This window comes from Aedes aegypti, chromosome 3 (assembly GCF_002204515.2).
Source record: "Aedes aegypti strain LVP_AGWG chromosome 3, AaegL5.0 Primary Assembly, whole genome shotgun sequence".
Taxonomy (NCBI): Eukaryota; Metazoa; Arthropoda; class Insecta; order Diptera; family Culicidae; genus Aedes; species Aedes aegypti.
Window position 1 is genome coordinate 109,532,325 of NC_035109.1, and position 27,485 is coordinate 109,559,809.

Consider the following 27,485-nt stretch of genomic DNA (forward strand, 5'->3'; position numbering starts at 1 on the left):
CGCTTCTTTTTGAAAAGTTTCAGACATTTCGGTCGCCAAAGTGAATCATTGAAGTACCGTTATCCGGAGGCAAATTGATCACTATTTTACAACTTTTTGTTCTCAAAATTAAAATGAGCATGGCTAGTTGAATGAGTTTTGGAGGAAACTTGGAACGGCGATGTACGGAGGCCCTTTTATTGTTCCTTATTTTTGATAAGGCTAGGTTAAGGGTGGGTTGAGGGGCCTTGGAAAACCGTGGGCTGGAGACCCCACGTTTTAGGTGCCTTCACAAAAATTATGTTTCATGTTGTTTAATCTACCGCATGATATGATGATTAGGGCGATTCAAAATTTAAAAATGTTTGAAAATCCAATCTCCCATATATTCCTTACCATCCTTATCATAAAAATTGTGTTCTGTGAAATTTTCAGCTTTTTCGGTGGTGATTTAAAGGTGGCCCAAAGACAATGTAGGTTTATATACAAATTACTATGGAGAAATTTTGAGAAATGTTCAAAACACGATAGTTCTGTAATGTAAGTACAAACTTAACATCCCATAGTGAAAACTCATTCTTCAAACCTTAATGAAGGATGTTGCTGAAGAAATAAATCCGTTTTGATCTAATTTTGTTTGGGATTTTTGTAGATGTTTGCAGGGCTACAATCCCATATTAAGCCAAATAATAGCAAGCAAACTCATGAATATCTCTTCTACTACAAGTCGGATTGATTTTGTCTCTTAAGCAAATTTCTTTATTATGGCTTGAAGAATGAGTTTTTACTATAGGATGATTAGTTTGTACCTACTTACATTCCAGTACTAACATCTTTGGAACATTTCTCAAAATTTCTTCATAGTAATTTCCATAGAAACCTACATTGTCTTTGGGCCACCTTTAAATCACCACCGAAAAAGCTGAAAATTTCACAGAACACTATTTTTATGATAAGGATGGTAAGAAACATATGAGAGATTGGACTTTCAAACTTTTTCAAATGGTGAACCGCCCTAATGATGATGTAGATTCTTAAGCGTTTATCAAGATATTTCTCAGATAATTATTAGTGGTACTTCATATGAGGTTATGTGATGGATTCGACCAATAATTTGTTTTCAAATATATCCAGATATTTTCAAAAAAATAGTTAAAAAATTGCGACAACACTTCCAATAATATTTTTGAAATTGCTTCATACACATTTTTCACTTTTTTTTTTGTGGATCAACAACAGAAACAATTCCAAAAAACTTCTTCCGGTGCTTCGATGTAGAAACTTCACTGAATATTCTAGCAATGCCATCAGGATTTTTTCTAATAATTTCGTAACGATTTTCTTTGGGCAAAAAAAATTAAATATGGTTAGTCATAATCTATCTGGCATTTGTATATGGTCCTCTCTTCAATTTATCAAAGTGTTTTTCATTAAATTTTCGCGGAGATGCTGAAAATGTTTCCTTGATTCTTCAAATGATTCATCATGAATTCGTATAGGAATTATTGAAGGATTTTTCTTAAGAATTATTTCTAATTAATCAATTAAAATTTCCTTAAGAATATAAAGAATTTCAATGGAGTTCCATAATAGTTATTTATACAACAACAACGAGTTGCGTACTTCATTTTTGCAATTACGAAAAATACCGTTAAAGTTGGATAATGTCTAGGAACATAAACACGTAGGCTGTGATTAGAGTTACTGTGCACGTGCTGTAGCCTTAGGTGCAGGAGCCTCATTGCTTGTAAGCGCACGGGAGCGCTGTACATCGTGAGACCTTTTTTGGTGCGCCTCATTTTTATTGAGATGTGTCTCACTGCGGTCTCATGCGATCCATCACATGTGCTGTTTAAAATTCAGCGCAATAATTGAAGTGATTACAAAAGTTTTCAACGAGGATCGAAATTGTAACTTTTGAATCGCAAGTCTTCGATCATATCATGTAGGCTATCTAGACACCTGCATAATGAGGCGAAAATAGCTGTAGAGGCTCTTCGTTACTAAGCAGTTGTTTCACAACTTGGATACCGATGGCGAGCCATAGCGCCGAGCAGCGCATGTGACGAATCTCCCCGAGAGCACATCACCTAGCGCGCGCTTTTAGAATTTTCGTAAGCCTCCACCTAGCGCAGCACACTAGGATTCCGATGAGCTGAGAGACGGTTTGGTTGGAGGCTCGTCAGTACATTTATGTGCTCCTGAGAAATATGTAACTCTAGCTGTTGACTGTCACAAATTTTAACGCCTTAACTGCTGATCTATATTCGACATTGGAGGACAAAACAGGTAATACGCCGCAAACAATTGTCCATTTTATTATGCGGGAAAAAATTCTGTGGTAAAAATTACTATTTTAGCTGACTACGCCCATTCTCGAAACTACCATGGAATTTCAAACCAATTTACTATGTTTACGGTACATCCCACCACATTGCTGTTACATTTGACAGAAATAATTTACAACAATCTGATTTCAACTACAGACATGGTAAAATCAAGCGCAATGCTGGTCTGCTGAAAATTGCTGGTGCGAGCGCTTAAGTTAACCCCATAAAATGGTAGTTTTTACCGCAAATTTTTTTTTGCGTATAAGCTCTGATTTATTTATTTGTCGAACTGCATGAAGATTTAGACTTGTTAAGCGAAGTATACACTTCAACAGAAAAGTAATCGCCTATCTCGATGCGTGGGAAATTTCTTGCGAGAAATCCTCAAGAAAAGCATTTATCTTTGATCGCAGTACGCAGCTGAAAAGAAATGTCAATTCAAATGGAGCTTACTGTAGACAATTTCTTGACCATTTCTTGCGCAGAAATGTTTACTTTTCTTGAGCGGAACAGCATACCTAGCTTTAGAGAGTAAACTAATTGCATCTTAAATGTCAGCTAGTGTCTTACGTGTTCTTTGCTCCAATACGGAATATTGCGGTTATTTTGAAAAATTTCCGTTCTGCGGTAGCCGCCAAGTTCTACCGCAGCTGTCAGAGTTCTACCGCAGGCTTGAAAATCATGATATCATTGAACGGAAGTATCTAATCAAAGTAGGCTAGTAGAGTCCAAAACTTTGAAAAACAGCAGAACACAACAGTCATTAGAGTGGTTTCCAAGGTATCATCGCAGCCGGTCGATGATGCTTTGTGAAAATCAGTAATGTGACAGCTGCGGTAGCTTTGTGTTCAACCGTAGAACGGAAAGTTATCTCTGAAATTGCAATATATGCCTGTATGATACCAATGAATGCGAAAATAATTGTGACATTCATACTATTATCTCACAGCCTACGTGATTAAAAAATACTTAATTGATTCAATGCATGGATGTATGCCCACGTGGTTTCCCAAGTAACAATTTTAGTTTTACGAATTACTTCCAGGGTGCTATAAATGAACGCCCATAAAACCACGGCCAAGGCACTGTTGCCTTTATCGCATCCCCCAAAACCTCTTGTAGATTAAAACGTGACTAGTTGGCCCACTCTGATAGAGGATATGAAGAGCATATTTATGTCACACAAATAAAGCAAAATAGCATTAATGGTAGCAATTTTGAGGCCACCTGTTCTAGACGAATGTCGCTTCATCTTGAAAATGATTTTATCATAACGTTGATCTTATAACGTAAACAAAACAAAATAAGAATGAAAACGTCTGTGATAATTTATTTCGTAGTGTTTTTTATTTGAAGTGGTTTCTTTGGATATAGTGCTCAAATCTTTAGTGCCGAGTGAGATTTACTGTGAAATGTGATGGAAGAGAAGAAAATTTGCCTATGCCCCCTCTGGAAGTGGCATATTTCTAGTAATTTAGCAATTGCTAAAATAAATCGCCAGGTGAAGGATTCAACATTTCTTTGTTTGATTGGTCAGTTATTGTGCTTTAAATTATATTCAATCAGTTTAATCATCACACCACATCATCTTATAAGCGAATTCATGGAGATAACATGATTAGAAAAAAATAAATTGTGGCAACCGGAGTGAAATTAATATGGCGGAACCATGATTGATAGATTGCCATCGACAAATGCTGTTTTATCATCATAAATACACAAATAAGGGCACATAGTTAGTATTCGGAATTTGTGGATGTAAAATTGCCTTGATAAATGCTGATTGAAGATGATTCAGCTTTTTTTGGCTTTTTATGGCAACTAAGCAGCTTTCAACAAAGTTTGACATTATTATGAAGAATATTCGCAAAAAAAACAATGAAACGGACATTAGTTTGTCGTTTTTCCATCGGGAATAAGTGTTTGCAATGCATCGCAATGCATTCGCAATACATCTGAAGAGCCCAAATACTGATTTCAAAGGTATAAATAAGGTAAGTTATCAATATTCAAGTGCAAGTCAATCAGTTTAAAAGCAGCTTTTATGACAATAAGGTTTATTATATCAATCTTTTATCATAGCCGTCACAAATAAGTGTCATTCAGCCACCACTAGCAGTTTAAATGAGGTATTATATGCTGCAATAAAGCTGGTCTTGTAGCCACAAAATTTTAACTTTATAGTTTGTCTCTAAAAGGTTTTGAAAACAACTTACAGCTGACTCACAAAATATAATCTTCTAGTAACGTTAAATGTCGCCTCTAGCTTTCCTAGCATTCACGTAACTGTCATAAAACATTAATAAATCCACACGAATGCCAAATTGCTGTGGAATTGTTACTTGGGTTCTCTTGAAATATGGCTGTGCTGTTAGAAACAATACAAAAAAGAGCATTTTTCTTAATAGCAAAAAATTTTGAATGCAAAATGATGATTTTACTTCTCGACATATTTTAAGATACTTTCTATATTTTTATTTCTTGAATAATTAGACCAAACTCCATCACACATGAACTATCCAATCAGGCATTTCAGCTTGATTTCCTCCTAGAATTACTTCAAAAACTACAATAAGATTTTCAGTGATTTTGTGACAAATTTGCTACCAGATTTTAGGAATTTGTCCAGCGATTTCAAAATATTTTTTCCAAAGAATTGTTCCAATTTTTTCAAGAGTTTTCCAGAAGTTTACCTATGAATTACTGCAAGCATACTTCTTTAAATTAATCCAGGCATACTTCTTCCAGACATACTACAGAAAGCTTTCTGTAAAAATAATTTTGAAGATCCTTAAAAAACATATAGAAATCTCTAATGATTTTTTTTTTTTTTTGAATCCCATAAGATGTCACTCTAGAAATTACTTCCTGACGGAAATCCTGGCCACATCCTTGTATAGGTGAAGATTAATTTTTGACCTTTATATTACGAAATTTTCGTCAAAATGTTAAGCGTCATCAAAAAAAATTGAAGGGGGAGTTTTCTAGTTGGGGGCCCCAAAATTTACCCCGCACCGGGCCCACAAAGCTCTAGCTAGGCCACTGCATCTATGAACTAGAAAACTTGGAATGTCTGTGGTGCCAACGAAACCTTCAGCATCCTTGGGTGGAAATGTTTTTCGGTACCGACCTGATCAAATTCTCCCCAGTGATCAATTTGTCCCCGGATTACGGTACCCAAGTATCTCTGCACCATATCACATATATTCCATGTTTACTAGTTTACAAATGATGGTTTTAAACTATTTTATTTTTTAAAAAGCTAGTTTTGCAAATGTGCAACCAATACTACTGGAAAATTCAGTACTATACGATCTGCAAACATCATACAGCATTACAATAATATAATCTTTTTTTAGAAACGTGCATGATGATTTTCATAGTTTAACTTTGCAATAAATGGTCAAATAAACGAGTTGTACAATTTTTTACGTCAAATTCAAATTCAAACTCCAATTTGTGATATTTTTGTTTTATTTTTTCCAAAATAATGCTATTCGAAAACGACGGTGACAAAACATTGATAATTAGAACATCTAGAAGAAGCTAAAAAATAAAGAGACTAATTAAACCAACAATTTACATGATAAAAGCGATCACCATTCTAAATGCGGCCTACAAAGTATTATCCCAGATCATCTTCCGTCGTCTGTCACCTATAGTAAACGAGTTCGTGGGAAGTTATCAAGCCGATTTCGTTGACAGCCGATCGACAACGCACCAGATCATTACACTGAAATGAATGGTTACGTAAATCGAACGACATTCAATCAGTTGAATTTACAATGAGCAAATATTGTCAAAGTTACTATAAAATCAGTTATAATGAACCTCATTATGTTATTTTCAGAATGTGCTCGGTCATTTATGTATGGTAAATTCAAGAACACAATGTCTTCAAAAAGTCCACGCATATTTTGTTATTTTATGGGTCAATTTACTGTATTCATTGTTGAATTTAGAATATATTATGGTACAATTCTCAATTCTACAATAATTAGAATGTAAAATTGACGAACTTCAAAGTAGAAATTTCCATTCGTTTTGTTTACGTTCCACCATTTTATCATTCATCTGTATCCCTAATATTTACAAGTGGAAATTAAGAAAAATTGTTATGTTTCCGTCTTAATAGCATATGAAACCACTGTTATTTGTGAGAATAATAAGCGCTGAGCTAAGAGCCTAAAAGATTATATTGGGTAAGTACACATTTCATATAAATTACTGTTTTCTTCATCTGTTTGCTGCTGTTGGTATCTTCAGGTCATCCTGGGAACAAGTTCGTGAAGTACAACGATTGTACGTAATAATGTTTTTAAGGCTCCAAGTTACCGGCGTCTTACAAGTGTATCACGGATCCTAATACATAAAAATACCAGCTGACGAAACACCGTAAAATATGCGTATAATTATCGTTAGGTATGTGTAATATTTATCAATGTTTAATCCTGTTGTTGAGCATAAAATAAATAAAAACAGTTTTCAATGACACAGTATTGAAGATTTTTTTTAAAGTGATTGAACGCCATGAACTATGCAGCAGTTTCATCAGCACAGTCCAAATAACAGAGTTTTCTTGTATATTCAACTAATGAATAGTAATATAGTATTCATTAGTGAAGCCAACAACCTCGACAAAATTCTGTCATAACAGTGAAAACTACAACACTTCTTCTTATGGTAATCATGAAATCACTTCGGTTGAAAATCGTTGATGCGAGCCTGTCAGTTGTAACCCCTATTGTAGTAATTTTCACTACAAAGCTGTTTTCAGTGTACTGTACGGCAAAACCTCCAAAAATGTCGTGAATATTAGAGTGCCTATAAACAAGAGTGACGTCATGTTCCAGTTTTGACAGAGGATTTGTATGAAAATGACAGTTCACCGCTGTTCCAATTTTGATATTGACGCCACTCTTATCTAAATCCACTCTGGTGAATACCGGATCACATTTTCATCGATTTGTGGGTGGCATACGATAGTATCAACCGCGTAGATTTATGAAAAATCATGGACGAGAACAGCTTTCCCTGGAAGCTCACGAGTCTGATAAGAGCAACGATGGAAGGTGTGCAAAATTGTGTGAAGGTTTCAGGCGAACATTCCAGTTCGTTTGGATCCCGCCGAGGACTATGACAAGGTGGTGAAGTTTCGTGCCTGTTGTTCAATATTGCGCTATTGCGTTATGCGGAGAGCCGGGCTCAACAGCCGGGGTACGATTTTTACGAGATCCAGTCAATTTGTTTGGTGGTGAATGCGTCCAAGACAAAGTACATGCTAGCTGATGGGGCCGAGCGCGACAGGGATCGCCTAGGTAGCAGTGTTACGATAGACGGGGATACGTTCGAGGTGGTCGACGACGAATTCGTCTACCTTGGATCCTTGCTGACGGCTGACAATAAAGTTAGCCTGAAATACGGAGGCGCATCATCAGTGGAAGTCAGGCCTACTATGGCTTCCACAAGAAGCTGCGGTCAAAGAAGATTCACACCCGCAAATGCACCATGTACAAAACGCTCATAAGGCCGGTAGCCCTCTATGCGCATGAAACGTGGACGCTGCTATATATATATATATATATATATATATATATATATATATATATATATATATATATATATATATATATATATATATATATATATATATATATATATATATATATATTAAATTGGTGGTTGAGTTATTCCAATTTATGATTTGGCGTTTCTAACTTTGATTTCCATTAGCTGTTCAAAATTCAAAATGTACAGAATATAAGGTAAAAGTGAGGGAGCGTCTGATTAAAAACCATGAAAATTCCACACGTTTCTATTAATTTTAGATTATTCATGTTGCGGAATCAAAATCTTCAACTACCAATTGAAATTCAAATGGTTTGAGAGTTTGATATCGCTGAAAAATCATGCATAATGATTTGTTTTGAGCGATACATTTTCAATTCGATATATGAAATGGAACTTGAGATGTGCTTCTTCAAATAGATACGGTTATAACTGATGATTACAGTGACTTCCCGTGCCTTAAGGTGAAGATTGTTGAACGTAAGTATATTTTTACCACAGGGGCGCTGATCCACTGAACTGAAAATAAAGTGTAAACCCACCTTTTTTTATTTCCGTTGTTACCTCTCAATCGATCATTAAAGTGAACACGTTTGTAAACGCAAGTCACGTCGTCGCGAGTTAATTTTCTCCGAATCACAATTTCCCCACGCAGTAATCGATTCCCTGTGTTATTCTCTGCTCTGGTGGTCAATTCCTTCCCACAGGTTATGTGCCCAGAGAGGAATCGTGGAATTCGGTCGGTTTAATAGTGAAATTCGCGGAAGTTCGTCTGATCAGTTTTGGCGTTGTCGCGTGCATCGAATTCGGCTGGTTGTTGCCTGGTGGTGATTTGCCGGTGGGCACAAAATGGCGGATCCGGGAAAGTTTGCGATCAGCAAACTTGGAAACACCAACTACGCTAGTTGGAAGTTTCAAATGGAGATGTTTTTGATCCGGGAGGATCTTTGGCATGTCGTGGCGGATGCCAAACCGGAGCCAGTAACCGACGCCTGGAACAAAGCTGACCGGAAGGCCCGTGCTACACTAGGACTGTGCATTGACGAAAGTCAATATGTGTTAATCAAGGATAGTGTTAGTGCAAAGGCGGTATGGGATGCTTTAAAAGCATACCATGAGAAGTCGACAGCATCGTCGCAGTTGTCACTTCTAAACCGGCTATGTGATGCGAAATTGAGTGAAAATGGAGACGTTGAGAAGCACTTGTTGGAATTGGATTCGCTTTTCGAGCGCTTAGTGAATGCGGGATTAGAGTTGGCCGAGAAACTGAAAATCACTATGGTGCTAAGGAACATGCCAGAATCATACCATTTCTTGGCATCTGCTCTAGAAGCACGCCCCGATGCGGATGTTACGATGCAGTTGGTGCGGTCCAAGCTCATGGACGAATACACAAGCGGCAGGAGCGGAGCGGAAAATCTTCATCCGGTGAACAAGTGCTAAAAACGCAGAAAGTAAACAAAGAAAAGTTGTGTTTTTTTGCAAGAAACCGGGACATTTTAAGAACGATTGTCGGAAAAGGCAAAGTGTAAAAGAGAAGAACAGCGGCGAAGGACTATCCGGTGTGAAACCTGGTGGCAGTGGCCAACAACCGGCGAAGGCTAAGCAAGTGAAAAATCCGGAAATCAACAGTGTTTGTTTTTCTGCCCATACTGAGGGTAAAGCCATCTGTGCAGCGGCTAAAGTGGATCGTTTGTGGACGATCGATAGTGGGGCTTCGTGCCACATGACCAGCAGTGAAGGGTTTTTCAATGAGCTGGAGAAGTCGAGTGTTACGGTTGTGATGGCGAATGGAAATTGCTCAGAGTCTGGTGGTATAGGCTGCGGTTCGTTGAAAAGTGTTAACGGTACCGGCGAACCGGTGGATATCAATCTCGATAAAGTGTTGTTTGTGCCAAACCTCGACGGTGGATTGTTATCCGTGAGTAAAATGGCAGATAAGGGTTACAGTGTGCTCTTTACGAAGAACAGTGTTGAAATGCGTAATGCGTCGTACACGGTCGTTGCCTTGGGTGAGAGGCGCGGCGGACTGTATTTTTTGAAAGAGCCGGAACGTGTTGCGGTTGCAAATATCCAATGCCATACAGTGAACTGCCAGCATACATGGCACCGAAGATTCGGTCACCGTGATCCGGCGGTGTTTGAGAAGATTCAGAAAGAAGATCTGGCTATTGGTATGAAGCTAGTGAACTGTGGTACCAAGATTGTGTGTGAGCCGTGTATGGAGGGCAAGATGGCCCGGTTGCCATACCCGCAGCAAGCTGAGCGGAAATCAACACAGCCGTTGCAATTGATCCACACGGATCTGTGCGGTCCAATGAGCAATGTGACACCCGGCGGTAAGAGGTACTTTCTAACCCTCATCGATGACTTCAGCAGGTATGTCATAATGTATTTGCTTACTGATAAATCTGAAGCGAAACACTGCATCATGAGTTTCGTTCGGATGGTTGAGAATAAGTTTGGGAGGAAGCCGCAGATTATACGATCTGATCGTGGCGGCGAGTTCGTCAACCGTGAGCTTGAACAGTTTTATCGGGAAGAGGGCATTCAGATGCAGCTGACGGCAGGATACGCGCCACAACAGAACGGCGTAGCCGAGAGGCGCAATCGCTACCTGCAGGAGATGGCGGTATGCATGCTTCTTGATGCGAACTTGGATAAGAAGTATTGGGGAGAAGCAATAGCTACTGCAGCTTACATTCAGAATCGTTTACCCTCACGGTCAGTAGCGAAGACGCCGATGGTGTGAAGAGAAACCTGATTTAAGCCGCCTGAAAGTGTTTGGGTGTGAGGCATTCGTCTACATTCCGGACGCAAAACGAGTGAAGCTAGACAGCCGAGCGAGTAAGCTCTTGTTCATTGGATATGCTTGTGGCTCCAAAGCGTATCGTTTTTTGGACAAGCAGACGAATAAGATAGTTATTAGTCGGGATGCCAGGTTCCTTGAACTAGGATCACAACTGCAGGAGGAGTTATCAGCTGGAGCGAAGGATCAAAAGCCTGCGGATGCGGAAGTTGTTCCGCAGAGGAACACGGATCGACTCGTGTCTATCGAATCGGTTTCCGCAGAGAATGAAAGCATCGACGAAGAATCGGAATGTGAAGGTTTTGTGGGGGAAGATTTCGACGATGATGTTTTCTATGGTGCTGATGCCGAAGACCCCGATGGAGATCAAGCGGAGCCAGGTAGACCTCAGCGCGGAAATGCAGGAGTGCTGCCGGCAAGATATCAGGATTTTGTAGTCGGTGTTGCGAAGATGGACGATCCGGAACCGAAGAACTACCGTGAAGCTGTGAATAGTGTGTGTAGTGATAAGTGGATAAAAGCGATGAACGATGAATATAAATCGCTGTTGTCGAAGGGTACGTGGTCGTTAGTTGAACTACCGAAAGGGCGACAAGCAATAGGGTCAAAATGGGTCTTTAAGAAGAAAAAGGACTCTAGTGGACAGGTGGTGCGCCACAAAGCGAGGCTCGTTGCCCAGGGATTTGGACAACGTTACGGCAGTGACTTTAGTGAAGTGTTTGCGCCGGTTTCTATGCCGTCGACGTTCAGGGTGCTCCTGGCGCTAGCAGATCACAAGAAGCTTCAAGTTCGTCACATCGATGTGAAAAATGCGTATCTAAATGGAAGACTGAGCGAAGAACTCTATATGCGGCAGCCCCCGGGATACTCCTTACCGGGTAGGAGCTGGTGTGCAGACTGCACCGAAGTTTGTATGGACTCAAACAGGCAGCCCATGTCTGGAATGCTACCATGAAGAAGGTATTGTTGAGCTTAGGATTTAAGCAATCAGATTCGGACGGTTGCCTGTTTGCGAAACAGTTGGACAATGGTGAGTGGATTTATCTCTTAATATATGTGGATGACATTGTCGTGGTTAGTGGTGATGAGCGTCAGATGGATCTCTTGGAGAATCAATTAAGTAAGCACTTTGAAATCTCGTCGTTGGGGCCGATAAGTCAGTTCCTAGGCATCAAGGTTGAGAAGAGCAGCGATGGATTCTATTCGCTGAGCCAGAAAGCGTTTATCAACGAAATCGCGGAACGCCATGGACTGGACAAGGCCAAGACATCGAAATACACAGGGACACAGGGTACATGAAGCAGGCTGACAGTGAACCACTGGCTGATAACGTGCAATACCACAGTCTTGTTGGTGCGTTATTGTACTTAGCCACTAACACCAGACCAGACATTGCTGCAGCCGTGTCGATTCTTAGTCGTAGTAGCAGCCGTCCTACGCAGCGTGATTAGGTCGAACTCAAACGCGTCGTTCGATACCTGATCGGAACGGGAGATTTGGTTTTGCGACTTGGGCTCAAGCGTGGAGATGGATTGACACTGACTGGATACAGCGACGCAGACTGGGCTGGAGATACCTCGGATCGTAAGTCCACAAGCGGATTTGTGTTCATGCTAGGTGGTGCGGCGATCAGCTGGGGCAGTAGAAAACAGAACTGCGTATCAATGTCCACCATGGAAGCTGAGTATGTCACTCTGTCAGCAGCGGCACAGGAAGCAGTGTGGTTGCGACGCTTATTGTGTGAGTTTTTAGCCGAGCAGCGACAACCGACGAAGATCAACGAAGACAACCGTAGTTGTATCGATTTTGTTTCCCTCGACCGGCAAAACAAACGCAGCAAGCACATCGATACTAGACAACATCATGCGAAGGATTTGTGCTCCAAAGGAGTGATTCAGCTGGCCTACTGTCCAACCGATAGGATGATGGCCGACATATTCACCAAGCCATTGGGACCACACAAGATTAACCAATACGTAGCCGACCTCTAAGTATATTGACAGCTATAGAAGGTATGCTATTCACGACTGTGCATTAGTATTAGTAGATAGTTATGAACTTTTACCGGATTTGTATGGAATTTGTTATATTTTAATGCAATTTAAGTAAATTAAGCTATTTAGGATAACAAAATATCGATAGCTTAGCAGAATAATTTGTTACGTATCCCATTAGGAGGTCATTTGATGCATTTGTTCTATATATAAGGAGTATTTTTCATGTTTCTCATCACACCCCATTACCTCCCTCAGAAATAACTAGCCGTGCAAGTTGTTTTTTTTCTATATTTTATATACAAGTATATATTTGCTATATGTACATAGAAAGGCCTTATTGTACTGAATGCAGGAATTGAATCTGATATAATTTGGGTGATTTGACCGAAAGTCTTGGTCATATGAGGGGCCCAAATACAAAGGGGTGAGAGTGGCATTTAGGTCGGTTTTGAGCTAAGTATACTGAAAAGTTTCAAGTATTACAACAGTGTTTTTGGAAGATTCGATTTCGATCGACCCTTCCGATATTATAGATAGGTATAATAAAATAAATAATACAAAGTGCATTTTCTTGTTGTTTATTATTGTTCAGTATAATTTAACTTTCGATAGTTGTTCAAAACTTACATCGGGATTTTCTTTATTTTCTTCGCTATGGTCTGCTATCTGATTCTCGGAAGTGCTTGGAACAGACAAAAAAATTCGTGGTATTTGTTTTCACGTTTTAGCCCAAAAATGTTAGCCATCGGTTTCTCTGCACGTTGAGCGTTGGAACTCTATGGAAAGTAACCGGTTCACATAGTTCTGTTTTAGGGTTTCTTCGAATATAATTTGCTCCTGCATGTCGGAACATGACCATTTGTGAGTACATTTGTCTAAGTATAATACAATTTGATAGCGCTTCAATATCATAATTTTGACGTTAAAAATGATTAATGAAGATATAAATCTGTAGACTCAATGACATTTCAATTTACATAATAACAGCTCGTCCCGTAGTAACATTTGCCGAGCAATGATTCAAAAGCGATTTCCATACTAACTTTAAATGTATTTTAAAAATAGTTCCAGGGCACGGATAATCATGAAATTTTGGATTCTGGCTCCATTTTTGACGTAGAATCATGGTATGTAAAAAAACTGGATACCCCTAAACAAGCCAATTTAAAAAATTGAATTTATATTCCGATTTCAGTGCAAATCTGACGGATTTTCATAACTATTTTACCTGTGTGAGTATGTTCGTGTAAGATAGACAAAAATGCAGCGTACCTTTAGTAGCTGTCAAAATACGTTGAGCCGACCTTGGGCTGGCTAAGGTAAACAGAGATAGATTCGTTCAGTACACGGAGAAATATTTTTACCTAATTTTTGAGTTTACTTTACCCAAAATTAAGTATATCGATTATAGTTTCAACCCAAAATCTCTCGGATTTCTCTTTCTCCCACGCGAATGTTGTCAAAAATAGAGAGAGCTGCATCTACCCAATGGGGGTACTTTGGCCCAATAAGCCAAATTTGGGTAAATGCAACTTTTCTTATGTTTGGGTCGAAAGAACTCAATTTTGCGTTAAATCAACCCAAAATTAAGTATATTTTTCTAATGGAATTAAAGCCAAACTACCTAGTGGGGACCTTGGAAATTTAGCCAAAATTGAGTTATTGGGCTCAACTACGGAATTGCGTTGAAACAACCCAAAATTGAGTTGAATTCCGTCTCCGTGTAGCTCAGCGAGGAGGAGTGTTGAACGTAAGTATCTTTTTACCACAGGGGCGCTGACCCACTGAACTGAAAATAAAGTGTAAACCCACCTTTTTTTATTTCCGTTGTTACCTCTCAATCGATCATTAAAGTGAACACGTTTGTAAACGCAAGTCACGTCGTCGCGAGTTAATTTTCTCCGAATCACAATTTCCCCACGCAGTAATCGATTCCCTGTGTTATTCTCTGCTCTGGTGGTCAATTCCTTCCCACAAAGATGACTCGAAGCCACACCTCAAATCTTCAAGATTCACAAATCTAGTGAACCAGAAAGACGTTCAAGCTGAAAATTGATCAATTGACCACTCGCTGGTTCTCTAAAATTGTGCTCTTGAAGATTTCAGATCTGGCTGCGATTCATATTCAGTTAATCATGGTAAATTTTAATTCAAACAATAATCATTGATATCCATTAGTCATTGGGCTGCAAAAAGGTGAGTCGACAATCAGGAAGGAGCGACCAACACAGCTCTGGTCCTCACAAGTTCCTACCTCGCGCTTCCACGGGTCAAATGATGACAAAGACCGCCAGCTAAGGGTTGCGTACTTAGCTGGTAGTGCAGCCTGGGCACTGTTGTCCTTCTGACATCAGCTAGAGTGAGGAGGTGCGTTTTGAGCGTCTGTACACCAGGAGGTGCGGCTCAAACAGCGTCTGTTCTGGCATCCAGCGGCTGAGTATGAAACGCTGTATCACGTCAGCTACACCTAAGATGGCAGTCCCATCAACGTGATGTAGGTAGCGCGACCCCGGTAAGGTAGCAATTGCTCAATACATACATTTATCTCAACTAGAGAGCCTCTAAGGGAGAGGTGGGACGGGGGGTGGGCCGCCGATCGAGCTGTCAAACTCATTGAAAAATAATGGGGATTTTGACGGTTCGATTTGCGGCTTACCGACTACTCGCATTTCTCCCTTTCAGGATCTCAACTCACAACAATAATTATTTAACACATAACTAATATCAGATGGGCCGCCATTCTGTGGAGTGGTGTGGCCCCTTCCTTTCCTTGTTTTCTTATCTTTCCAGACAACCGAAATGAAGAAGGAAACCTCCAAGCCATTGTGGAGAAGTGATGTCATAACAGGAAGATGAGCATACCCGGCACGCAAATATTCCCACCTTAAGGTCGTTAACACGTAGAAGGTCGTAAATCGGTGCATTACATTTTGATTACATGGATAATAATAACTATTTACACCCTGACAGAACTGCCTATCTCAAAAATAGGTAGAAGGGCGGGACGATGGTGCGTGCCTACCCACTCTGTCATCGGTGGGCGTCGGGCGTGCTAACTGGTATAGCATGGCCTATGGGGCTCTGCCTGCACAAATCATGTTTTCTTTCTCTTTCACTTTTTTGTGAATTTGCTAACAACAATGCCATTAAAGTAAATCCAATACAAGAATGCAGTGCAGAACCTCATAACGCCTTTTTCGGTAAACGTATTTCCCAGCGTGGGGGTTTATAGGGATGTTTGTATAAACAACGCAGATTGGCCATGGCTAGGGGGTGCGTTGATATTAGCAGATTATTAGCAGATTAGCAGATATCCATTAGTCATTAACGCCTTGCTTTTGATAACTGACATTCAGGAATTTTGGTCAAAACCGCGTATTCAACCAGCGAGAGTGCGAGTTATATCATCGCATGAGTGCCTAGGTGGATGCGATGAAAAGCTCTTTCCGGATTTTTTTGTACACTATCATGGAGGCGCATGGTTTTTATCAAAGCCACTGAAGATAGACCAGCTAGGCAGCTTGAAATAAAAAGATTGAAGTTGATATTGATGAATCCAAAGATTTATGTCGATTTATAACTTTAAATTACAACATGATATTCATCTGCAATGCTACAATGCTAATAACCTAGTCTATTGGAAAACCTATCGATGCCTCATGTAGTAATCAATAACCGTGGAAAATGCGGCGAAACCAGCTGCTCCGAAAATTCCCGCTTTGACGCCAGCTGAAACAAAAATGAAATTGTGAGAAAATGTTAACTTTCAAGATTTTATTGTAAAATCGCACCTCTCAAACCAATCAACCCGCCAGTCACGGCTCCAGCGTATGTGCCATTCTTCCAATCAGAAACTCCTCTTTTCTGTAAACGTGTACCAGGATTAGAATGATGGATTAGAAGCTTATCCTAAGCCCTTACCGATTCTATGACACACTCCACCGCAGCGAAAACGGCACCGATGACCGCAAAGTTTTTACCGTACGAGTGCGTGGCCTGCCGCATCTCCCGGAAAATTTCGCGGGCCGTCTGCTGCTTCTCGCCGGCCAACGGGTCGGCAATGTTGGGATTGACCGAGGAGCTGAACAGACCGATTGCAGCACCCAAACCATACCCCAGCACGCAGCTCATCAGTGATTTGAACGCACAGCTCTCGAATGCCGCTTCGACCAGCTTTTCCTCGTTGGTTTTGATCTGTACAGCGCCGTACATCTTCGGGATGATGATGTTCTCGCGGAACCTAAAGCCGGAATCGTGGTAATGATTGGGGCAACGGTGATTTTGAAAATCTTACCTAGTATTGTTTCCTATGAAATGCTTTGCAATCTCATCCAAATCGGCGTTTGGGAAGAAGATTCCGGTCGATTTTGTGGCATCCGGTTTCGGTTTGTCATCTGGATTCGGTGGTTTCGGAAGTAACGTCGACATATTCCGATGCCTAAGTTATCACCGCTCTTTTTAGTTAAATTTTAGACTGATATTTTAACAGATAAATTTTGTGCGATATGCGAATCGATGTTTAATGTTTGCGATTTTCACATGCTTTTGAAGTTTTACGCAATCCAAAAACACATTGGGGTACGTTCACGATTGTATGCTACGCTCTTGTCAAAGTTGATGCAAAAAAGGGGTGGCACGCATCGTAAGCCCAATTTGGGTGTTCTGCTCGTTCTGCTGTTCCTATCACTAGGGTGGAACGGTTGTTTTTGTGTTCGGTAACAGCTGAAAAAATATTGTGCAAAAGAATAGAGCTTAGTGACATTTGAACACACGTAGACTAACATACGCTCGTCATACACAGTTTGTTTTTGTTTTCCTCAAAGAAACTTGCACACACTTTCCAGACTCATCAAAATGCATATGGAAATATTACTCAATTTGAAAAATTTACACCCGGTTTCTGGGTGTTTTTCTAGACTGAGTGCATATTGTTTTCCTCTAAGGTTCACAACTACATCTACACTAGGGCACCCATACCATTGGGCGTGATAACCACTATAGGACAATAAACAATTAAGGAATTCGAAATTACTTGAGCGGTTCACAGCTGATAAGTAGAGCCGATTTCATAACGTCGGCAACGCTTGCCGTGTGAATTTCCTTGACTTTCCTGGGCATAGAGTATCATCATAAACTTAAAAAATGTTTCTGATGGAGATTTTTTTTATGATTCCATATAAATCTTCCAGGAATTCTTTGGAATTAATAATATTTTACAGTGCTGGGAATGGTAATAGTAGTAGGCTTGAATTTTCGCGAAAATCACGTGGCTCTCCCAGTACAGTAGTTCAAAAACGTGAATCTCATCAAGTAGCCTATGTTAGGTGCACGAATTTTCTAAATCATGAGTGTCATTGAAGGCTCTAAATGCGGGAAATAGAACATTTTCCTACAGTAATTCTGGGTTGCCCTTAGCAACGGGTGTTTTGCTATTTTCAAGGCATTTTGCCTGCAGCAGCGATGGGCGTGAGTTTCACTGGCTTCGCTGACTGTGATTGGCTTTGCTTGGCTACTGTAGAGTGAATTTCAGATTTTTTCCCAACCCTGATATTTTAGGCTGACAAAATCGGGTCAAAAAGCGTGCTAAAATCGGGGGTATACAAAATCGGTGATTGACAAAATCGGGTCATTACTGTAGTTTGGAAAATAAGATCGAGGGGACATCCAGGCTTGATAGAAACTCCTCTGCGAGGCAAAGAGGAGGCGATTTTGCCGTTTTTATGAGGAGAAAAAACTGAACTCAAAATTTTCAACACAGATCTTCAAGCGATTCGAGTGAGAGTGCAAGAAAACGCGAGGATTTTTTCAGGTACTCTCTCTCTCTCTCTATCTCTTGTTGCGATGCTCACCTTAACTCACACTTCAAAAGAACTCTTGAGTCTGCCGTTGTTGTGTTTTGTGCTGCTTCTTCCTCGCTCATTTTTCGTTGCCTCTCTGCTTAGCATTTTTTTCGCTCCCTCGCAAAGAGGTAAAGACAGCACGCTGCTCTAGAGTATTTCACCGAACTCTAATGATGTTGAGGAGCATTATCAAGCCTGGGGACATCTTGGAAAAAAGTGTTAAATAATCCCTGGTACAATTTGATAGAAATCCTTGAAAAAATAATAAAAAAAAAGATAAATTCCTAGAAGATTCCCCGAAGGACCTTTGGTATAATATCTGTTGGAACTGTTTGAGAATATTTTGGGAAAAGATTTTTTTCTGTTTATTTAGAAGCATCTTTGATAGAATTTAGAAAAACATCTTTGCACAATCCTTCAAACATTGCCTAAAGAAATTCCAGATAGAATTTTAATGGAGGAATATCTGAGAAAATGCTGTATGAACTTCTGGGGAAATTATAAGGAAAATAAAAGAAATTCTTTGAAAACCCCCAAAACATTCTTGAAGAAGTCCCTAGAAGTGTTCTCAATGAAAACATCGGTCCGATCCCTATGCGAATCTCTGGATAATTTCCCAGAGGAATCCATACTCAACAAACATTTTTGCTGAATAATAGTTAAACAAAACACTCTCAAGCGCTGTCCACAGAATAAACTGTTATTTAACTATTAATGTTACTTGGGTAGTTCCCTGTCACATACATGACATCGATTATGCAGCCTTATCGTTTCCTTTCACCTATGCGAAAAGAAGGAAATATTCCTGATTCTGAAGGATTTCTATATCTAAATCCATAAAACAGAAAGTTTGAAGCTTTGAATTACTTAAATTTGGAATACTTTCAGAGATACGGTTTATTAAATTAGAAAAAAATCGATAGGAAATCTGGAATATCGGTATAGTCATCGTTTCATCGCACTATTAAATTTCAGGTTATTTTCTACTTATTACTAACAACATTATTAAGATAAATCCAAAACTTGAAACTGCTACTTGCTTTAGTTTCTGAGATATACAGTATCAAAGTCAAAAATGGATGCAAAATGTACACTTTTTGGTGAAAAAAAACCTTTTTTTAAGTTCATTAAACAATTACATTTTTCATCAATGGCTTTCATCTAAATACGTTCTCATTAAGTTTTTTGCATAAGCTTTCTGCTGTACTATTAAAATAATGTCATATCACAAATAGAAAAAATAATAAAAAGAAATAAAATGAAAATTTTAGAAAATAATGCCAAATTTGAACTTTGATAGTCAAGAACTTTTTTTCCTCGCATTTCCCCACACTTCTGTTTAGATTGAAATCAAGCTTGAAACTTCTACAAACATGTCCCGCAGATAAATCTTACAACAAATTGCAACTTTGAAAGTTTTATAATTTTTCATTTTCTTGTCATTTGATTTTTTCACCGTGCATGCTTATGTAGGTGTCAATGACGGTTCAATCAAGGGTGGTACTGGCGGCTCATTACTGCTACCCCAACATGTCGCTGGTTCTAAAATGTAAACAACCATACAAAATTACGACCAAACAATGGTGAAGGCGTAATCAATTTTCTCGAAAACATTCATTTTGGGAATTTAGCAGAATTTGCTGATTAAATTGCCAACAATGCACTGCAGTAGCACATAGAAAATAATTGCTTGCAAACAATATCTTTCAAGCGCATTAATTACCTGTAATCTTGCGAATAATATTTTTTACTTTTTCGCGTTAAACCTTAAAACTGGTTCTGGACTTAGGTTGGCGGCTTTCCAATTTTACTCCCATTTGACAGCCGCCCTCCACCCTTGGGTTCAATAGGTAGACTTGGTTTCAGTCTTCGCGCAACTCTCCATTCATAGACTCTAGAACCACAGACAAACAGACGTAACTGCTAGAACAATTATCAATTCAAAACATAGTCTCGCGAACATTAACGCCCAATGCTAAAACCGCTGTGTTTGGCCAACCACGAGTGGCCCGTCGGCCAACTACAAAATATTAGAATTGAGCGCTATTCTACTACACGATGAAAATAATTCGAGTGTTACGTCTGTTTGTCTGTGCTAGAACCTTTGAAAAAAAAAAATTTTTTTTCCCCGGGAAGTGTAAATTTTGCATATATTGTTGACTTTGATACTGTATATCTCAGAAACTAAAGCAAGTAGCATCTTTTAATTTTGGATTTACCTTAAAAATGTTGTTAGTAATAAGTAGAAAATAACCTGAAAGGGCCCATTCACAAATTTCATAACGCTGAAGGGGGTGGGTGGATGCCCTCGTGATGGTATGAAATTTATGAATAAACCCCAATGATTTAGGAAACAAAATTTTTCTATTTATGACTATTTATGACTGATCCCCCATAGTGCAGTCATGTGAGTCGGTGGACAGAAATCGATAGGTCTGGCCTGGGAGGGAGAAACCAATACAAAATTTATGTCCGTCAAAGTGATCCGAGATTTTGCTGTCACGAACTGTCACTGTGAGCCCGGATCTTAAAGAGTGGACAAACACGATAAAAGCGTGTAATTCAACAAAACATAATTTTGCATTTCATCAAAGTTGATAACAATCGGTCGAAAATCATTTTCTACACATCCAATAGCAATGCCATAATGGCACCTTTTGCTTTAATTGAATATAAAGTATTGAAACACGCATCGTTTTACTCTATTCCAATAAAAATAAAAATAAAATGCACAGAACACTTTGGCCATTCTCTTATGTTTGTCCGGAAAGATCGAAGATGCACATATCAAAAGAAAACCAGCGATTTTCCTCAACCCTGCCTTGATTGTCGTTGATGAGCTGGAGTTATCTTGCAGTTTGGAAAAGTGTTGTTTCATATTTTGTGTGTAGTATTTATCTGTGCCTCCCTCCCAGGGTCTGGCCACCCTGCGCCATCGAAACACATCAGGGCACGTTCACGATTTTATGCTTAGCTGCTGCTGCAAAATGGGTGGCACGCCAAGTAAGCCCAATGTGGGCGTTCTTCTTCTGCTGTCACAACAAACCTCTTATCAAAAACCAAAACAAATCAATTTTTGTGATTCATCGCTGCATTCCACCTCAAAAAAGTTGTAATTGGGGTAAATTTGCTTGAAATACACGACTTACAATGTTCAATCATTTAACTGGTGGGCGAGCAAACGTGCAACTACTGCAGGAAGCTGCAGTACGCGAACTCGTTGAAATTCTAGATCGCTGCGAAGGAACTAAGGTAAGTGGAAGCAGATTCAATAATAAAGTGAGACGTACCTAATTACATCCGAATTCTGCTTTAGGCCATCGTTTGGGATGAATCTCTGGGTGGACCGGTGGGACTGGTGGCCCGGTACACCTTTCTCAAGGAACATCATGTTACGAAGATGTACGCTCTCCGGCCGGAACCTTGGACCGATATTGATGTCAAGAACATCATCTTCATCACTAGACCTAATCAAACGCTGATGGATTATATTGCAAATAACATCCATGAGGAGGAGCGCAAAAAGAAAAGTAGGATTCTACTATAAATATGACATCCATATGCTGCATTTTTTTTAAATATAACTTCTAATTTTCAGTATCACGGAAGGAATACTACCTGTACTTTGTTCCCAAGAAATCGTTCCTATGTGAAAAGCGACTCCAAGTGAAGGGCGTTCTGGGGAGCCTGGCGCACATCGGGGAGTTTAAATGTGACTTTTTCCCATTCGATAACGATCTGCTGTCGATGGAGCTTAAGGACGCCTACAGGTTAGCAGGATTCTGTAACACATCCAGCAAAAAAAAACTATTGGGATTTCGTTACCGAAACTCGGAATTGAAAAACGCGGATACTTCGAGAACAATTAAGCAGCTTCATTTAAATGCGACTATACTGCACGATGTGCAAAATTGAAAGAGGAACAACAATTTGAATATGGGTCGCAGATAACCACGACCTTGTTGGGTTGGTTGCTATGCAACAGGCATTGCCACCTAGCATGGATGGAATGACCAGAATAGCCGATTGCTACTTGGATTACACCCCCTCTCAATCCGCTATTCCGAGACGACGTCCAAGTTGTCCCAATCGACTGACATCCATCGGCTTAGTAAAAAGGTCAGCTAGTTGATCTTCGGTTTGTACATATTCAATCTTCACACTGCCGTTGGAAATATGATCGCGAACAAAATGATGCCATCTATATGCTTCGACCTTTTTGATTCGCAGTTCTTTGCCATTTTTATTTCTATTGGGGACTCACCAAATGATCGCTGCAGCCAGAGTCCAATTTGAACGCCACAGTGTTCGTCACGTCACGTTTTGATGATGCGTCCGCCATGAAGCTCACCGCGCTTCTTTTAACGCAGTTGGCTTCGCGTTTTCCACGCCCGTTGCTATGGTCGTTACCACGTGCACCGTTGCTATGCCCATCGTCTTGACCACGTTGCTTGCAATCTTTTTTCATGTGACCACGCATGCCACATTTGTGGCACTTACCATCAAATTTGCGTTGACTGCTTCCGGAAAATGCGGCCGGCTTGTCTTCGCTGGCATCTTCTTGTCGATCCGACCGTTTTGACTCCTCAGCCAATAGCCGTTGCTTCACCAAATCGAGCGTTAAATCCTCTTCGCTTGCGTTTTCCAGCGCCGTCACCAACGGGTCGTACGAGTCCGGTAGCGTCAGGAAAAGCTGAGACACCAGATCCCCTTCCGCTAGGGTTGCACCGGCCGTTTTGAGCTTTCGTACAAGCCCATCGAATTCCACCAGATGACTCCGCATACTGTTGCCTTCTTTCATCCGGAGCCGTGCCAGATGCTTTCTTATCAACGTCTAGCTGGCCACGGACTTTTTCGCGTACGTTGCCTCCAGACTCTCCCACATTTCTTTTGCGGTTGCCTTTTCCCGAACGACTTCCAAGCACTCGTCGGAAATAAAACTCACCAACAGTGATTTCGCCTTCCGGTCCATTTCCACGAACTTCGCTCGATCAGCTTCTACTTCCGGGGCTTCCCCGGTGAGAACCACTGACACGCCAGCTGCTTCGATGAAAAGCTTCACCGGTAACTCCAATTCTGGAACTTGCTTCCATTCCCGCGGAACTGCGGAATTCCGTGCGCCAGCTCTTTCTGTGTGGTGCCCATAACCTATTGGGATTTCGTTACCGAAACTCGGAATTGAAAAACGCGGATACTTCGAGAACAATTAAGCAGCTTCATTTAAATGCGACTATACTGCACGATGTGCAAAATTGAAAGAGGAACAACAATTTGAATATGGGTCGCAGCTTACTACGACCTTGTTGGGTTGTTTGCTATGCAACAGGCATTGCCACCCAGCATGGATGGAATGACCAGAATAGCCGATTGCTACTTGGATTGCAAAAACATTTCCCAGCAAGCTGAGCATCCATTTTTTTACAGAGGTCCTTTCCCTTTTCCCCTTCCATATGCATTAGAAAAATATCGCATATGCTACCGCATGTTGAATCATCTGAAAATAACAACAAAGCTTTACCCTATGATAAACTACTCCAAATGGCTCTATGCGTTCCTCTAGGGATTATTCTTAAAGATATTCTGAGATTCTGCCACGAGTTCTTACAACGTATTCTTTCAAGATTCATCCCAGAACTCTGAGTAATATTTAAATTAATTTAGTAATTCAGTTCAGATGATTTTGCCTGGAATTTCTTCTAATATTCTTTAGACATCGAGAGTTACTCCAGAAGTTCTTTCAGAGAAGTATATAGGTACTGGTATTGAATATATTCATATATTCTTGCTAGAATTTTCCATTTTCTTCTACTGAGATATTCTTCTAACATTCCTACAAGAAGTCATACAATTCCTACTATAATTCAAAATGTTATTGCAAAGAGTTTCTTTTGCAAACTTTACAGTTCCTGAGGGAATTCCCCTAATGAGTAATTCTTTTGGTTCTTCAATGATTTTAAACTCTGCCTTATTTTTTATTGTAGAGGACATTTTTGTAATTTTAACAACTAAACATCCAAGGATATAAATCAGAACGAAGCTTTAGATATTTTAAACAATTTTTCATACTTGGATGTAGGTATTGGTGATCTAACGCAAAGCTAAAATGCGAAAATGGCGCTGTCCTAGAATGATGATTAGCGCATTCAAGTCGAAGTGACTTGTGATAACTTTGGAAGAAAATTCACCACAATCATTTAACTGATAAGAAGTTGGCAATTTAAAGCAGGGAAGTGTAAATATCCATTTGAATTTGCAAAACTTTCACATTTGATCGCCAAGTTTTCTAGGTAATGGTGCATTCTGGGGATTGTTAATCTCAGGAATGCGATATATAGATAATGTTTTTGAGGAAATGGTTTTCTGGGGAGCTTTATGGATTCGTAATCACAAAAATGTTTGTCAAATGACTGATAATCATCTTTTTCTTTCAGGGACTTGTATCTGGATCGCGATACTTCCTGTTTGCATCAATCTGCCTGCGCCCTCATGGCGTTGCAAAAGCTTTACGGTCGCATTCCCAAGGTCTATGGCATTGGCAGTTGTGCCCAACGTGTGTGGGAGCTCACCAAAACTATGATGAGCGAAGAGCAGGCCGTACCCAATATCGACAAAGGGGTAGTCGATCAAATGATCATCCTCGATCGCTCAACTGACCTGATGAGTGTCCTCGCGACACAACTCACCTACGAAGGTCTGATCGACGAAATATTCGGCATCAACAACACAACGGTTAATCTTCCGTCCGAAAAGTTCAATTCCGGAGAAGGATTCTCCATGGAAAAGAACACCGAGAAAAGCCAGTTCATATTGAACTCCAAGGAACAGCTTTATGCAGAGCTTCGGGATAAGCACTTTAATGCCGTGGGAGCTGTGCTTTCACGACTGGCCAAATCGATCCGCTTGAGAGCGAACGAAAATCACGGAGAGAAATCCATTCAAGAGTTGAAGAAATTCGTAGAAAGCTTACCGCACATCAAAGCGAACGAGCAATCTCTAGCCACCCATACAAAAATTGCGGAACTAGTTAAGGACGTCATTTCGTCGGATAGCTTCCTAGATGAACTCGGATGCGAGCAAGAATTTATGATGTGCTCTGACGTGGACAAACCGAATCCTTTCATTGAAGATCTTATAGCAAAGCAAGCCCCCCTACGAAATGTCCTTCGTCTCATGTGCATGCAATCCATAGCAGGTTCCGGCTTAAAGCCCAAAGTACTGGACTATTACAAGCGAGAGCTCGTACAAGTGTACGGCCTGCAAGTTCTACTTACAATCGGAAACCTTGAGAAAGCTGGCTTGCTAAAATCACAAACAGGAACCAGAACATACGCCGTTCTCCGGAAAACACTGAACCTCACCGCCGAACATCCCGAGGAAGTGTCCCCAAAGGACATCACGTACGTCCACAGCGTTTATGCTCCGCTATCCATACGTATCGTTGAGCAACATCTGAAGCCGAACGGTTGGCAAATCCTGACCGAAATCCTCCCGGGGCCAACTTTCGAAGACTACCAACCGACAACAGCGCTCACCAGTCGGCGAGGATCGTTCACGTCGGAGATTTCCCAGTCGGACATTCCCCGGGTCATTGTGGTGTTCTTCATCGGTGGATGCACGTTTGCCGAGATTTCCGCGCTGCGTTTTCTCACGCAGCAGGACGAGAACAATGTGGAATTTCTCGTGTGCACCACGAAGCTGATCAATAAGAATAGTTTCTTGGATGCATTTATCGAAAAGTACTGATAAACTTATGAAACCGTTATTATTGTTAAGTGATTCTCAATATATTCCATTTCTAAACTAAAGGTTGTGTCTTATTTAGTTATAATCCATTCATTGTACTGTACTGCCCATTTCTTTTGAACTTTCTGAAATCATGTTCGCTTTGTATGAGCAAAATGTGAAAAAATACCAAATCATGTGCGTCTCATATTGAAAGTACCGACATAACTGTCATATTAGATGATTGCGGAGAAATTGAAACAAATCTACCGTAAGGACGCCATTCACCGCTCATCGAATTATTTTGAAAAATCTGAACAAATTTTCGCAATAAAAGTCATCAACATGTATTAGTATACCAGAATGGATTGTATCAGAATGAAATACATATGATTTCATTTTATATACTATTTATTAGAAATAATTTTAAGCTGTTTAAGGCGGTAAAGATGAGTTGAACAATAATTTTATTATGGCAGATCCAAAAATGCTTCATAGCTGCCACGCTTTAATGTGTTGTTGTACTATAGTTAAAAGATAACAACCAGCTAATGAAAGTAAATTAATTCCAACTAGTTGTGTATATAGCGCCTCATACTTAGGATGAGCGGTGAATGGCGCCCTACACATGTATCATTGGCATACATGTCATTCGGTACCATTATGCGTTGTTCACATTCCAACTTCTTTCCTACAAAAACAAATGTTTTATCTTGCGTCTAGCGCAAAAAGTTGCGAAAAATATCGAAAAACCTATTTTTGACAGAATTTAATGTGTTGAAATACTGTTAAATGAGCGGTGAATGGCGTCCTTACGGTACTTATGTAGCTTCTGAAATGTAACATCGTAGTTTATGTGTATTTAAAAAAGCAGTAAAATTAAATATAGTGCATCAAATAGTTTATTTTCAAGATAAATGCTGGTTGTTATTCCATTCGAAAGCTTTCTGTGTAGCCATCTTCAAATGCTTCCTCTGTAACTACTATCGCCCACAGGGAAATCATAAACAAAATCTTCGGCAGGCGCATCATTCAACGGCATGGAATGATAAGCTGTGATGTTAAAGTCACCAAAATAGCTTTGGTGAGCGAATTTGACGGATAGCGCCGACAATTTTTGTCGCATAGGATTCATCGAATGTAGCGCGGTTGTTGCACCATGGCCAGATTCATTTCCCGAGCGCGTGCACGGAAAGAAATAACAATTGTGATTAAAAAAAAAAACAGTAGCGGAAAATCA

General features: G+C 40.1%; 2 protein-coding genes across 2 annotated transcripts; one reads left to right on the forward strand and one right to left on the reverse strand.

The window, feature by feature from the left end:
* Positions 1-16,224: 16,224 nt before the first annotated feature.
* On the reverse strand, positions 16,225-17,355 carry LOC5570002 (mitochondrial import inner membrane translocase subunit Tim22). The gene is made up of 4 exons (XM_001658841.2): positions 16,978-17,355; positions 16,605-16,923; positions 16,475-16,547; positions 16,225-16,412 (listed from the first exon to the last, which is right to left on the reverse strand). The coding sequence occupies exons 1-4, from the start codon at positions 17,109-17,111 to the stop codon at positions 16,330-16,332; spliced, it is 609 nt and encodes a 202-aa protein (XP_001658891.1). The 5' UTR covers positions 17,112-17,355; the 3' UTR covers positions 16,225-16,329.
* Positions 17,356-21,490: 4,135 nt separating this feature from the next.
* LOC5570059 (vacuolar protein sorting-associated protein 33A) lies at positions 21,491-26,328 on the forward strand. The gene is made up of 4 exons (XM_001658842.2): positions 21,491-21,775; positions 21,840-22,053; positions 22,122-22,293; positions 24,955-26,328. Exons 1-4 carry the CDS (start codon positions 21,674-21,676, stop codon positions 26,264-26,266), a joined length of 1,800 nt encoding a protein of 599 aa, XP_001658892.1. The 5' UTR covers positions 21,491-21,673; the 3' UTR covers positions 26,267-26,328.
* The last annotated feature ends 1,157 nt before the right edge of the window (positions 26,329-27,485 follow it).